This window comes from Scardinius erythrophthalmus (genome assembly GCF_964197995.2).
Source record: "Scardinius erythrophthalmus genome assembly, chromosome: 7".
Classification (NCBI taxonomy): domain Eukaryota; kingdom Metazoa; phylum Chordata; class Actinopteri; order Cypriniformes; family Leuciscidae; genus Scardinius; species Scardinius erythrophthalmus.
The window spans coordinates 19,842,225-19,855,971 of NC_138227.1; the positions used below are offsets into that span (position 1 = coordinate 19,842,225).

Sequence of the window (13,747 nt, forward strand, 5' to 3'; positions counted from 1 at the left end):
CTCATTATGTCTCTATAACTCACGAAAACTACGTTGCATTAATAAGAAGCATTAAGCTATGGATGCAGTTTTCACTCAAACGTCTTTAAATAGTGCGCAAGTCACCGTGACACTTGCTACTCTCCTTGCACAGTTATGTGTGAATAATAGGAATGAATATGAGCGGGCCTTCGTATTCACAAACAGATTTGTCAACTAGATCTTAAGAACAGAAATATAATACCACTAAAAACCATAAATCACAGCAGGCTGGTGAAGGATGTGCCAAGGTGAGGTGACAAAGAAAAAAATAAAGGATAAAAGGAAAACAGGTTGTTTGGCCTTCACGTAGGATACAACACAGTACCTCTGATGTTAACAGTGTGCCAGAACGATGTTTATGTTGTGTTGTTTGCTGCTGGGGGATTTCACCAGAGCAGGTTATCATCAGACAGCTATAGACAGAAACAGTTTTAAGGGGCCTTTTTAGAGATGTCTTGTCACCAAATAAGAGATTTTGTATTCATCAGATGTAATGGGAGGGAAAAAACAAGTCCAGAGTACCAGACTTTAAGAGATACACCATGACACACAATCTTTAAACATTAAACTTCCAACAATACAGGTGAATGGCAGCCAAATTTAGAAGGCAACACTTTATAAAGCGGTGTAGAGGAAGCATTATAGCTTAGAAGGTCTGCATTTTAAACCATAAACTTGAAATGTAACAGTGTTGTTTTCTACAAGGTAAAAAAATAAAATAAAAAATGCATCAAAATGTATAGATTTAACTCATCACCATGATGCCAGGGCGTTTCAATCCAGCAAATAGGGTGTTATGATTTTGGTTCGTATATATGGCTCTCTTCTTTAATCAATAAGTATCACAAGTGTGACACTACTCAAGGTGCATATAATATGGTGTTTAATACTTAAGTGTTTGTGCTGTAAAGTCTGTCATATACCTTCAAGGTTACATTAGTAACAATTTTGTGTGTGTGTGGGGGGGGGTTGTATAAAGTGCAGATCATATAGAAGCCACTTTCAAAACAACTGGCTTTCTGTTGACAAATGCATGGGAAGATAGTTAGCCTGTACGCAAAATTCACAATAGCATGGATACCCTGAAAATTCACAAACGGTAAATGTGACAGCACATTTAAGCTCCCAACCCATTTTATGAAGCAGAAAATTCAGAACGTAAAATAAAGCCAAAAAAATAGACTCGAGAACACAAACAGCTTTATTACTTGTACAACAGAATTAGAAGAGACATACAGTGTCTCTATATAAATACAGTGTGTGCATTGCAAGCACACGAGTGGAGTGAGTATGAATAGGCTTATCAAGGTTCTGCAGGTTTGGTCCAGGCATTCTTACACAAAAACAGGGTTTGTACTTTCCTCTAGCCAACCTAAGATCACAGCAGCTGACCTCTGAATGTACACTGATCTATAATTCTCCAAACTCCAAGTCCCCTAGAGTCCCGCCTCTACTTTATCACAAACCGCATCAGCATTTAAACTTAGAGCCTTTTCAATCAGTCAATTCTGGGGGACAACTGCACAAACTAATCTGGTCCTGCAGCATTTAAAAAAAATGAATTAAGTTTTTTTGTGAAATTAATGGCAGAAATACAAAATGGGGAAAAACAGCAACAGAAAAGAAAAAAGAAAGAAAAAAATTAGTACACAAGATACTGTAAGAAACTCAAAAAAGCCACACAATGGCTGTGGAATTTGTTCTATGTAACTATGGCAGTTCTTCTACTGTGCAGCCATCTTCCTTATGTTGATGATCAGCCGTTTGCTGTATTCTCGGTGGTCCACAGGCTTGGCATCCACCACTGTCACTTTAATGCGAGATTCATCCTATGAAGACAAAACAAAAGGGATTACAATCCATGTCCAACTCCAACTCAATCCCATCCAAGAGTAGTTGTAAGTAGGGATGTCTTGATCGAGTTTTTCAAGCAATTTAAAACCATCATGTTGAACAGTGTGCATCTGAAGTGTCTCAGCTTTAATATATAGGCCAAATTTTCTTATCGGGCCGATAACATTAACATTAAAAATTAACATATATCGGCCAATACCGATATGGTGGCCGATATATTGTGCATCCCTAATATTGAGTATCTGCAAATACAGAGTCCCGATCCGATACTTGTATTTTCTGAGTGCTTGGTGTACACTTCAATTATACACAAGGATGTGCAGAGTTTCTCAGGGGCAGGGGCTCAAATATAAAAAAGGGCCATCTATCACTATGGAGTCATTTCAATATAACAATTATTACTACAGTAATTATATTTAAAGGTCTATATTATATTATTCTAATAATAAGATACTATATATATATATATATATATATATATATATATATATATATATATATATATATATATATATATATATAGACACACACACACACACTGTAATTGGTAGATGGTAAACATTTTACGATGTAGACATTGTAAACACACCGTGTGGTCACAATTGTGGATAACATGAGACCACTGATATAAACTTAAAGTAATTTATTGGAACAATAAGCAAAATTGCTAATAGGATAAAAAAAAAAGTGGATTTAAAGTTAGAAAGCATGAAGCTCGCGTTGCCAGAATGCCAGTCTGTCAGCCACTGGATGATTTATGAAGCAAGTAAAAAAGCTGAGTTTTACGTGTAAATAGACTACACTTTTGCAAGAATGATGAGCATCTTCTAACAACCCCTGTGGAAATTCCTATCACCATTTGTTTAACCTAAAAACCTATTTAGCCACAGCTGCAGGCATTAAACATCTTTAAATGTGATATTGGCTCAGGGACAGATAGGGCAGACTAAAAGCAAATCTGCCATACATTAATAAGCTTTAATAAACTCATTCTCATTAAAATCCATAAGATACAAATTAAAAACCCATAGGATACAAAAATAATCAAATTACATGAACCTGAATAAGAAGCATTTAAAAGATTTTGTTGTTTTGGCTTTGCAGAACTAGGGTTAGCACAAGCATTATTGCTGAAAGCAGATGATGGGCAAAAATACAATCCACTGCCTGTATTTTAGCAATCTGAAAGTAGTCAATTGTAGATTTAAACTTCCTTCTTGAGTCCTTGATTACATGAAACCCAACCAACGATATTAGGGCTGGGTATTTGCAAGGGTCTCACGATTCGATACATATCGCAATACATGTGTCACAATGTATTGCGATACAATACATATTATAAATACTTTTTTTTTTATGTCAAAAAATAATAGAGCTGAAAATACAACTTGCTGTGTATTCTGTTATGTGTATCACATTATATTTATAACTCAGCAGGAAAATAAAAACTTCCATTCCAATTTATTAGCAAAGCTATTTGCATTGCACAGTGTCACTGCACAGTGAACACACTGAAATGTATGATGTACACTGAAAAGTGCATAATGTGTCACTGAACACTTAACTAAAAATGTGGATGCCACAATATTTGTAAAACTGAAGTAGTATGTTGTAAATAAATTAAGTGCATTAAGTAAACATTCATAAAACTGAAATAGTCAGTATGCTTAATATTAAACAATATTATTGATCTGCCTGCATTGACACCATTGTATGAGAATTGAGCTGATCGATGACACTGTTTTCTCCAGAGCTGCTGTATAGATAAATTAACTAAATTAATAACGAATGATTTTTACAACCTAAATGAATCAAGTACTTCAAGAGCTAACGTTACTGTAAAGCCTAAACAAATGTTTCATTAATTTCTGCAAGCTGGAGGCACTCTTACATCGCCATGCTCGCTCCCGCTTACTTCTGAGACATTGGCCGTATGAATGTATATGACGGGCAACTGTTAGCGTTTTTAGACAGCGAGTCAGCGATCTACAGGAAGAGGAGGTTGTTTAACAGAGAGATTTCATGAAATGTTAACGTAATTTTAAATCCGTTTAAAACAGGATTTTGTTATTAAAGTAAAGTATCGATACTATAGGTTGGAATATCGATACACTATAGTGAAAAAAAATATTGCAATAGTAAGCTGTATCAATATTTTTGCTCAGCTCTAAACCATATACACTCCTGCCTCAAGCCACTGACTGAATATTTTTCAGAGATGAACTCTGAAATATCTTCCCAGAAACCTTCATATCTCATATCTTCCCAGAAACCTTACCAGACAGACATTCCTATGCAAATCCACATGATGAAGACTGGATCCAGAGGCAGGAAAATACTAAATACTATTTTGGGGTCATGTGGGTTCACTGGTTTCATTTACTAATTCCATAATAACAACAACAAGAATTATCATCATCATCACCATCCACCCCACACAAGAGTAATTTTTATATAATTTTTTGGTAACACTTTACAATAAGGGTCATTAGATAACATTAGTTAATGTATTTCGTAACATGAACTAACCATGAGCAATGCATTTGTTACTGTATTTGTTCATCTTTGTTAACGTTAGTTAATAAAAATACAGCTGTTCATTGTTAGTTCATGTTAGTTCACAGTGCATTAACTAATGTTGACAAGATTTTAATCAAGTAGTAGTAAATGATGAAATTATCATTAAAGATTAATAAAGACTTGATACGTGCAGTTAACTAATGAAGTTAAACAAACTAACCTTATTGTAGTGTTACCAATTTTATTTATTTATTTATTTATTTATATATACTTATAAATTATCCTTTGATATTGATTAATAATAATTTCCACAAATTTTCCAGGTTTGATAGTTCAATCCAGGTTATTAATACTCCAAACAAACTCATGTCTGTATCTGGAGAAACTCCTAAATTGGATAAAATCCATATTTTTTATACACCCAAGTTAAAGGTGACCTTCACAAGTGCTGACTTTGGCCTTGTATTCTGATTTTATTACCTGAACATGCAATTTTACGATCTCCAGCAATGTGATGGCTGGAAATTTGGATACTGATACAGCATTTCAGACGCATACTAATTTCCCTGCAGAATAATAAATCGCATTACACAAAGATCGACTGCAGCTCCGCTATATGTCTAACTCAATTAAAGAAATAAGCTAGCCAATTTAAGGCTATACATTATATGTAGTGAATATGGAATGTTAAAATTAAGTTGCTTTGAAATTTGAAAAGTAACATCAATATCAACTCAAGGAAAAAAAGGTGATGGCAAAGAAAATAGCCCTGAGATGTTCTTTGCATTGGGTTTTGTGACCAGGTGTGTTTGAGGAAGGCAAATGAAGTAGGTGGGGGTTTTGGCTTCAGGTTCACAGAAACACAAACATCCTTAATATTCACAGCTAATCTATCGATGGAGTTCTTACACAAATCTTGTGTAGCACGTCAAGCAGAGAAAGAACAAGGCACGGAGCAATTTTCATCAGCAGTGCTGTGATGGACGGGGTGGCAGAGATGCTGTGTCAATTTCCATAAATCTCAATCACATCAAAGGTGCGAAAAACATGGTGATATACACATTTTGTTGAACTTCAAAAAGATTCCTTCCACCCTGATCACTCTGCAATTTTAGCAAATATTTTGGCTTGAAAAATAACAACAATGAAAATAGAAAGAGATACAGCATGGGTCTTCAAAATTGTTCAGGCCAAGGACCCCATTGGTGAAGAGAGATGGAGCAGTTTGTAACAGTATGCACCAATATGAACATTTTGGCCGATATCAAAAATGATTTATAGTTGAAAGCCGATATCCGATATATTGGCTGATAAATCTAAATTTTGGTATAATTTTTTGAGAGCCTGATAACGAAAACAAAAGGCTTACCATTAAAAGCCATGTCCCAAGCACTTCAATAAATTAAACATATACAATACAGTTGCCTAGTTTGAACCAGTGTAAGATTCCTTAACTTAAAAGTTGAAATTTTTTTTTTAAATAAATAATAATAATAATAATAATAATAATAAAAAAATGAACTTTTTTAAAAATGAAATAATGCCTAAATAATGCAAACACGTGATAGGAAAACACATATAAAGAATAAAAATGCATTTGCCATGGATAAATAAAATGGAATAGCCAAGGCACGGACAATAATGACATTATTTTAATTAAACTATATTGATGATAGGGGTTGCACGACTACTGATTTCTGCTAGTCGATTTCTTATCAAAACAATACTCGAGTTACTCGACTACTCGTCGTTCATGCTACTGTAAATGAAATAGCTAGATCTTATCAATAAACATTTATTAATTCATAGCCTAATGCAACAATTACATAAGTAAACTCTCAAAACATTATAATTATGACATTTCATTTTTAAATTTTCATGTAACAGTCTAAAGCCAAATAAATAGCCGTTCTTGCCTTTCATTTCAGACGTCTGCTTCTAGGGGCCGTTCACATATCGCGTCTTTTCCGCGCTCAAGGTCGTTATTTCAAATGTAGGCGCGCGGTGAGCGCGCTCATAATGAAAGAAACATGGTGCGCTAGTTTTTCCAGGCGGGTTTTTCCTTCTCATCTCCAGAAATAGATCTAGTAGTAAAGCTAATGCAAGGGCTAGAAATAAATGAATCCTTTGCTGAATGATAACTTCTTCGTCGTCATCATGGAGAGCGCAGTTTGGTTGCATAGCGACGACAGACGCCACGGGAGCGCAAGCGCTTGTAGGAGACAGCGGCACAGCCACGCGCGCTTTCCACACGTTTTAGACGCAATATGTGAACGGCCTCTTGCAGAGTTGGCCAATTACAATATTTTTGTCATCCTTGATGAAATACTTCCACACATCTGACGCGTGGTGTCTGTTGGTGACGTTCGCAATTTTTAATTCATTTATGGTTAATGGACGCTCGAGTAGTCGATTGTTTCCGACAGCGTCGACTAGTGGTTGAAGTAGTCGATCTATCGACTACTCGACTAGTCTATGCAAGCCCTAATTGATGATGAAAATAATATGAGAAAAAAAAGTGTTAATTAATAATGCATCAATATTTCTTGAAAAAGAAACATCTAAAATTAATATTACCGTTTTAAATAACAGCACTGCTGTTTGAGCTGCGCTGAAGTACTGAAGTGCTGTTAGCGGGTTAATTAACTCAAAACGCATCAGATATTTATAAAACAAACATAAAATCTTAAGACACATGCTAGTCAGAAAGTGTAATTCTTGATGTGGATGCACTCTTCCTGTAACAACCCACTGTATGCAAACTAAACCCAAATAATTTACGTTGTGATGTTTAAGCTGCATTCGCTGAAGCTAAAGATGGTCATGCTTTACTACTGCATGAATTAACCTTACCAAACGCATCCTATATGAGATCAGATATAATTTATCGTCGCTGTCGGGCGGAATCCTCGCATCTCCAAAATCGTTATTTTTCAGGCATATTAAAAAAAACAGCATATTTTTTGAGTTATTAAACATTGTATCGTTAAAGTTGGTATTTTACCTTATATTGCTACCATATACTGTAATTGTACCAACATTAACACAACATTTCCCCAAAATTATGTTTAATCGGAGATACAAGATTTATGACTTGGGAGCAGGGAGATACAAGGTTACGCTGTCGTTGATAAGAATGGTACGGACAAAAACGTCGCTGCTGCCAGCAGTGTTCATCAAAGTCTGCGGTCGCGTTGAGTCTTTTGACAAGAGACAAGGCTTTAAGAGTTAATCAAAGCTAATGATTGTGGTTACATACATCTTTCTAAACTCTATTTTAAACGTTTAAGAGCTATGAGTGATGCAATAAAACGATAAACCGACTAGGCTGTCTAAAGCCTAGTTCACACTACATGACTTTAAAACGTCAGGCTGAACTGTGCGGTTCACACTACATGACTTGCTCTCTGTGAAATCAGGAGTGTTCAAGTTGTTGAGCTGTTCACACCACACGACACAACGTGATTGATCCGCAACAGGAGGTAAAACACTACAGGAGTTGACAACAACTCTGTCACCCAACCATAGGCGTAATTTGCGGGTGGGATGGGTGGGACATGTCCCCACCACTATTTTCTAAGGTCGATATTGTCCCCACCACTATTGAAACATCTCATGGCACGAATGTACCAATACAAATAAACAAAACATCTTCAGTTAACTAGCAGAGCATTCATTTTGTTCGTTTTGGGTAAAGAAGACGTCTTTCTTAAATAAGACGCGATCTAGCGCTGAAATATGTGGGTTTTTTTAAATCAACTGATCAAAGTGCTCGTTGCCGCTGCGATCAGTGGCATGGATACTGTGTTTGTTTCTGGCTCGCGCACAGCCTTCACTCAGACGTGCACTTCAATCCGTTGTGGAGAGACTCGGTTCCGGTGCAATTAGAAAACAAAAAACACACAAAAAAAGTGTCCCTGCCTGATATACAACCACTGAAAAACATAATCGGTTTTGATGAGAAAAAAAAAAAAACTTTTGCCTTTTGACAACCGAAAAGGCTTCAATAGTTAACCAAAGCTAATGACTGTGGTTACATACATCTTCCTAAACTCCATTTTAAAGGTTTAAGAGCTCTAAGTAATGTGTTACGACCTCAGTGTGGGTCATATTGTGTGGGTTTGGTTGTCCTCTGTCATTTGTTTTGTAGGTTGGAGTTGGAGTGAGTGACGTCATGATGACTGATGGTTTACACCTGTGTTAGAGCTGATGCCGGCAGACAAAAGCAGCTTCCTTCAGTCGTGACAAGAGTGCTCTCCCCTCGTGCCATTCCGTTGTTGTCCTAGTTGTTGTTTTGTTCCCGTTTTGGTCTATTGTATTACTTTATTACTTTTACTTTAATAAATGTTATTTCTTTCGTATATCACTTCAACGTGTCATCTCCTTCTTTGTCGCGGCTTGCGAGCCGGCCGTGACAAATGGGGGCTCGTCCGCTTGTTTGCTAACTTTTGAAAATTCCTGTTATTTGTCGACATGATTTGGAAGCGTTTTTGTTGCGTTCGGTTATTTTGTAATGAACTTGCCCCGTCCATTAACTGAACGTAAAACCGGAAGAATGTTGTTTGGGTAAACGCTATTGTTTGGGAGCTTATTCGTCGTTTGGAAGGAAATGCGCGTTGAATTTATTTGTTTTGAGGACACATGTTGCTGTATCATCAGTTAGCTGTTCTGTGTTGTTTCTAAGAGGTAAGTGATTTTGCAAATCATTTCGTGGTGAGAATATTGTTGATGTTCCCTTGTTAGGTGTAGCTGCTTGGTCCCTTTTGGAACAAGTAGGTAATGTAATTTTTGTTATTTTTGTGTGGCGACCGTGAGAAGAGCAGTTGTCTCGGGAGCATGGCCGTGGTATGAGATAGTCGCCAGCGTGCTGGTTGCTTTTCTTGTACCAGCGGGAGTTGGTGCTTAAATACCCCTCGCCAGTAACCACACGAAGATTAGGGGTGAGTTAGTTAGTTTATTTTTTTTATTTTTTTTCCTATAGATAGGGAAAGGGAACTTTTTATTCCTACCACGTGAGGTTTGTGAATCACACTATATTAATTGTAACGTATATTCTAGAGGAAGTATGTCTAATCTCGTAGAAGATTTTATTATTTCTCCCTCTGAAGCGTTACTTGAGTTGTTTACAAAAGATCAGTTGTTTAAGATTGCGGATCATTATGAAATCGAACTTGAAGATAAGAGATTAAAAGAGAGTACAATTAGAGAAACAATTAAAACAAAATTGATAGAACAAGCTATATTGATTGAAATGTCTGATACAGCTACTGCTAGTCAAATTAAACCACCAGTGGCCTTTTAACTTTTGAACAGCAAGAAAGGTTATTGCTCTTACAGCTTGAACAGGAGCGTGTAAAGTTAGAAATGGAGCGTGAGAGAAATAGAACTAAACAGACAGATATAGAGCTGCAAAGATGTCGCTTGGATATGATTAGAGAAGGCAGAGTCGATGATGGTTCAGATGATGCTTTTCAGGGTGCTTCTAAAATGTTTGACACTGCGGGAAACTTGCGTTTGATGCCTAAGTTTAGTGAACGAGATCCGGATACATTTTTTACCTTGTTTGAACGGATTGCGGAAGCGAGAGGTTGGCCTAGTAGGGAACGTACTCTACTTTTACAGTGCGTGTTTACCGGCAGGGCTCAGGAAGTCTATTCTTCTCTTTCAGTCTCAGACTGTAACGATTATGACATCGTAAAAGCAGCCGTTCTGAAATCGTACGAGTTAGTACCAGAAGCGTATAGACAAAAATTTAGAACTTTGTCTAGAGGTGTTAATGTTGCTCATGTTGAGTTTGCTAGAGAGCTCAGTACTGCATTTAATCGCTGGTGTACGGCATCTGAGGTAACCACGTTTGAGGAGTTGACTGACTTAATCGTGCTGGAACAGTTTAAGAATTCTGTACCCGCTCGTATTGCCACGTATATAAATGAGCAGAAAGCGGACACAGCTGCTAAAGCTGCTGAATTAGCTGATGATTATGTGTTAACACACAAGAGCTTTGAGTTTCGGAGAAGGGATGAATTTTTCGAAGATAAGGGAGATCGTATGTTCAAGAATTCGTCTCTTATCTGTAACTACTGCCATGGTAAAGGCCACTGGAAAAATGAGTGCCCTGTGCTTAAAGCCAAGAGTAAAGGGGGAAAGGCTCCTCGCATTAAACCAGCTGCTCTTGTGGCACCCGTGTTAAGTCCTGTTAGTTCATTGGGTGAAGGATTTCCTAAATTGGGTAGTCTTTTGGAAAATGGTGATTATGCGCCTTTTATCACCTATGGACATGTGTCGATGATTGGTACAGAGATAAAGATTCCAGTAACAATATTAAGAGATACAGGAGCCTCTGAATCTTTTATATTGGAGGATGTGTTGCCATTTTCAGTTTTGAGCGACACTGGCACTAGTGTTCTTGTTAGAGGAATTGGGTTGGATGTTATGTCTGTTCCTTTACATAGAGTAATGTTGTCATCTGAGCTTGTGAATGGGGAAGTGGTGATTGGGGTGCGTCCATCATTGCCCTTGGATGGGGTGGATATAATCATGGGGAATAATTTGGCAGGGGGTAGGGTGTGGCCTGATACCTTTTCACCTCCTGTGGTTTTATCTGTTCCTCTTCCAGGTTCTGACGAGAGTTACAAGAATTATCCGGAAGTGTTCACTGCATGTGCGGTAACTCGTTCCATGACCTCTGCTCAGCCAAGGGTAACCCCTGATTCTGCTGTAGTCAAACCATTCTCCTTCCCTGATGGCTTTTCTGTTTCACCTTCTGAGTTACTCCAGGAGCAGCGACTTGATTCTTCTCTCCATCAATTGTTTGAGAGTGTGATGTCTTCTGATGAAATTTGAAATGTTGCTCATGGTTATTTTTTGCAGGATGGAATGTTGGTGAGAAAGTGGATTCCTCATGGTACGGATTTTGCTGGGGATCCTATCATGCAGGTGGTAGTTCCAGAAAAGTATCGCTCACTGGTATTACAGATTGCTCATGATAAACTTGCAGGTCATTTAGGGGTGAAAAAGACCTATCACCGGATCCTCTGTAATTTTTTTTGGCCAAAATTGAAGAAGGATGTGTCACAGTATATCAGGACATGTCATACCTGTCAACTAACAGGCAAACCAAATCAGAAGATCAAACCTGCTCCATTGTTTCCTATTCCTGCTGTCAGCCCGCCATTTGAGCACCTGATTATTGATTGTGTAGGCCCGTTGCCTAGATCAAAGTCGGGTAGCATTTATTTGCTCACGGTGATGTGTGCCTCTACTCGATATCCTGCAGCATATCCTCTTCGTACGATCACTTCCAAGTCAGTGGTGAAAGCCTTGACTCAGTTCATTTCCATTTTTGGTATTCCAAAGATTGTGCAAAGTGATCAAGGTTCCAATTTCACTTCTCATTTATTTTCTCAGGTTTTGAAACTGCTGCACATTAAACACAATAAAGCCAGTGCTTATCACGCCCAAAGCCAAGGGGCTTTGGAGCGTTTCCATCAGACGCTGAAGTCTTTACTGCGTTCTTATTGTACAGAGATGGAAGGAGATTGGGAACAAGGTTTGCCGTGGTTGATGCTGTCAGCACGTGAGGCATGTCAGGAAAGTACTGGGTTCAGTCCCAATGATTTGGTGTTTGGGCACACAGTTCGGGGACCGCTGGCTGTACTCAGAGACCAGTGGGTTGAAAGTGCACCACCAAAAAACTTGATAAGTTATGTGAATGACTTTAAGCGTAGGTTATATGAAGCAGGTAAAGTGGCAAAGGAACAATTGCATTCGTCGCAAAAGCGTATGAAGACTATTTTCGATCGACGAACTGAGGAACGGAAATTCATGCCTGGCGATCAGGTGTTGGCTCTGTTACCTGTGGAAGGCTCACCATTTCAAGCTCAGTTTACAGGTCCGTATGTGGTAGAAAAACAAGTTACTGACTTAAACTATCTGATTGCCACTCCAGAGAGGAGAAAGTCCACCCAGTTGTGTCATGTTAATTTATTGAAGCCCTATTATTGCCGTTCTCACAAAATGTCAGACGATGAGGTGAAACCTGCGTTAATGGTCGAGAGAATTTCGCTTGTGGGGGAAGGAATAGATGAGGGAGTTTCTTTTCCAGAGGATACAGTACTACTGGGACGTCTAAAAAATTCAGAGACTCTTAAAAATCTGTATAACATGTTGGCTCATTTGCCTGATGATAAATGTGGTGATTTGATTGAAATTATTAATCATCATGTTTCTTTATTTGGTGATGTACCTTCGCGTACACATTGGTTGGAGCATGATATTGATGTTGGGGAATCGGAGCCCATTCGCCAGAATTTTTATCGGGTGTCCCCAAATAAACTCCTGCATCTTAAAGCTGAAGTTCAGTATATGCTGGATCATGATATTGCACGACCTTCATTTTCCAGTTGGGCATCTCCCTGTTTGCTTGTAAATAAATCCGATGGTACTTATCGGTTTTGCACCGACTATCGTAAAATAAATAGAGTAACAAAACCAGACTCATTTCCACTGCCTCGTATTGAGGATTGTGTTGATCGGGTTGGGGCGGCAAAATTTGTAAGCAAGTTCGATCTGCTTAAAGGCTATTGGCAAGTTCCGTTGACCAAAAGAGCTCAAGAGATTTCCACTTTTATTACATCGGAGGGGTTATTCTCTTATAACGTTATGAGTTTTGGCCTTAGAAATGCGCCTGCAACTTTTCAGCGACTTATGAATAGGGTTGTTTCTGGGTTAGAGGGAGTGGCCGTCTATCTGGACGATGTAGTAGTTTTCAGTGATTCATGGGAGCAGCACTTGAAGCATATCGCAGACCTGCTCTCTCATTTTGAAGAGGCTGGCCTGACCGTCAATCTGGCTAAATGCGAGTTTGCCAAGGCCACTGTGACTTACTTAGGTAAGGTAGTTGGACAAGGATGTGTGCGACCAGTTCGGGCCAAGGTTGAGGCCATTGATCGATTTCCTTCTCCTACTACTAAGAAGGAGTTGATGCGGTTTTTGGGGTTAGTAGGGTACTACCGGGGATTTTGCAGGAATTTTTCTACGGTGGTAGCCCCCCTTACTGATCTGTTGAAAGCAAAAGCAGCTTTTGTTTGGACAGCTGCCTGTCAGGTTGCTTTTGAGGCAGCAAAATCACTTCTTACTTCCACTCCTGTATTGGCAGCGCCTCGCTTTGATCGTTCTTTTCAGGTATGTGTGGATGCTAGCAATGTGGGTGCTGGAGCTGTGTTATTACAGGCTGATGAGGAAGGAATCCACCGTCCAGTTAGCTACTTCTCAAAGAAGTTTAACTCTTATCAGTTGAATTACTCTGTGGTTGAGAAGGAGACATTAGCCTTGATTTGGGCTTTGCAACACT

At 38.4% G+C, this 13,747-nt stretch overlaps 1 protein-coding gene across 1 annotated transcript in view; it reads right to left on the reverse strand.

Moving 5' to 3' along the window:
• Positions 1-1,204: 1,204 nt before the first annotated feature.
• Positions 1,205-13,747, reverse strand: part of rpa1 (replication protein A1) — a 48,974-nt gene continuing 36,431 nt past the window's right edge. The window contains exon 17 of the mRNA XM_081371185.1: positions 1,205-1,850. Coding sequence (XP_081227311.1) covers positions 1,746-1,850 — 105 coding nt within the window. The 3' untranslated portion in view covers positions 1,205-1,745. The remainder of the gene's footprint in view (positions 1,851-13,747) is intronic.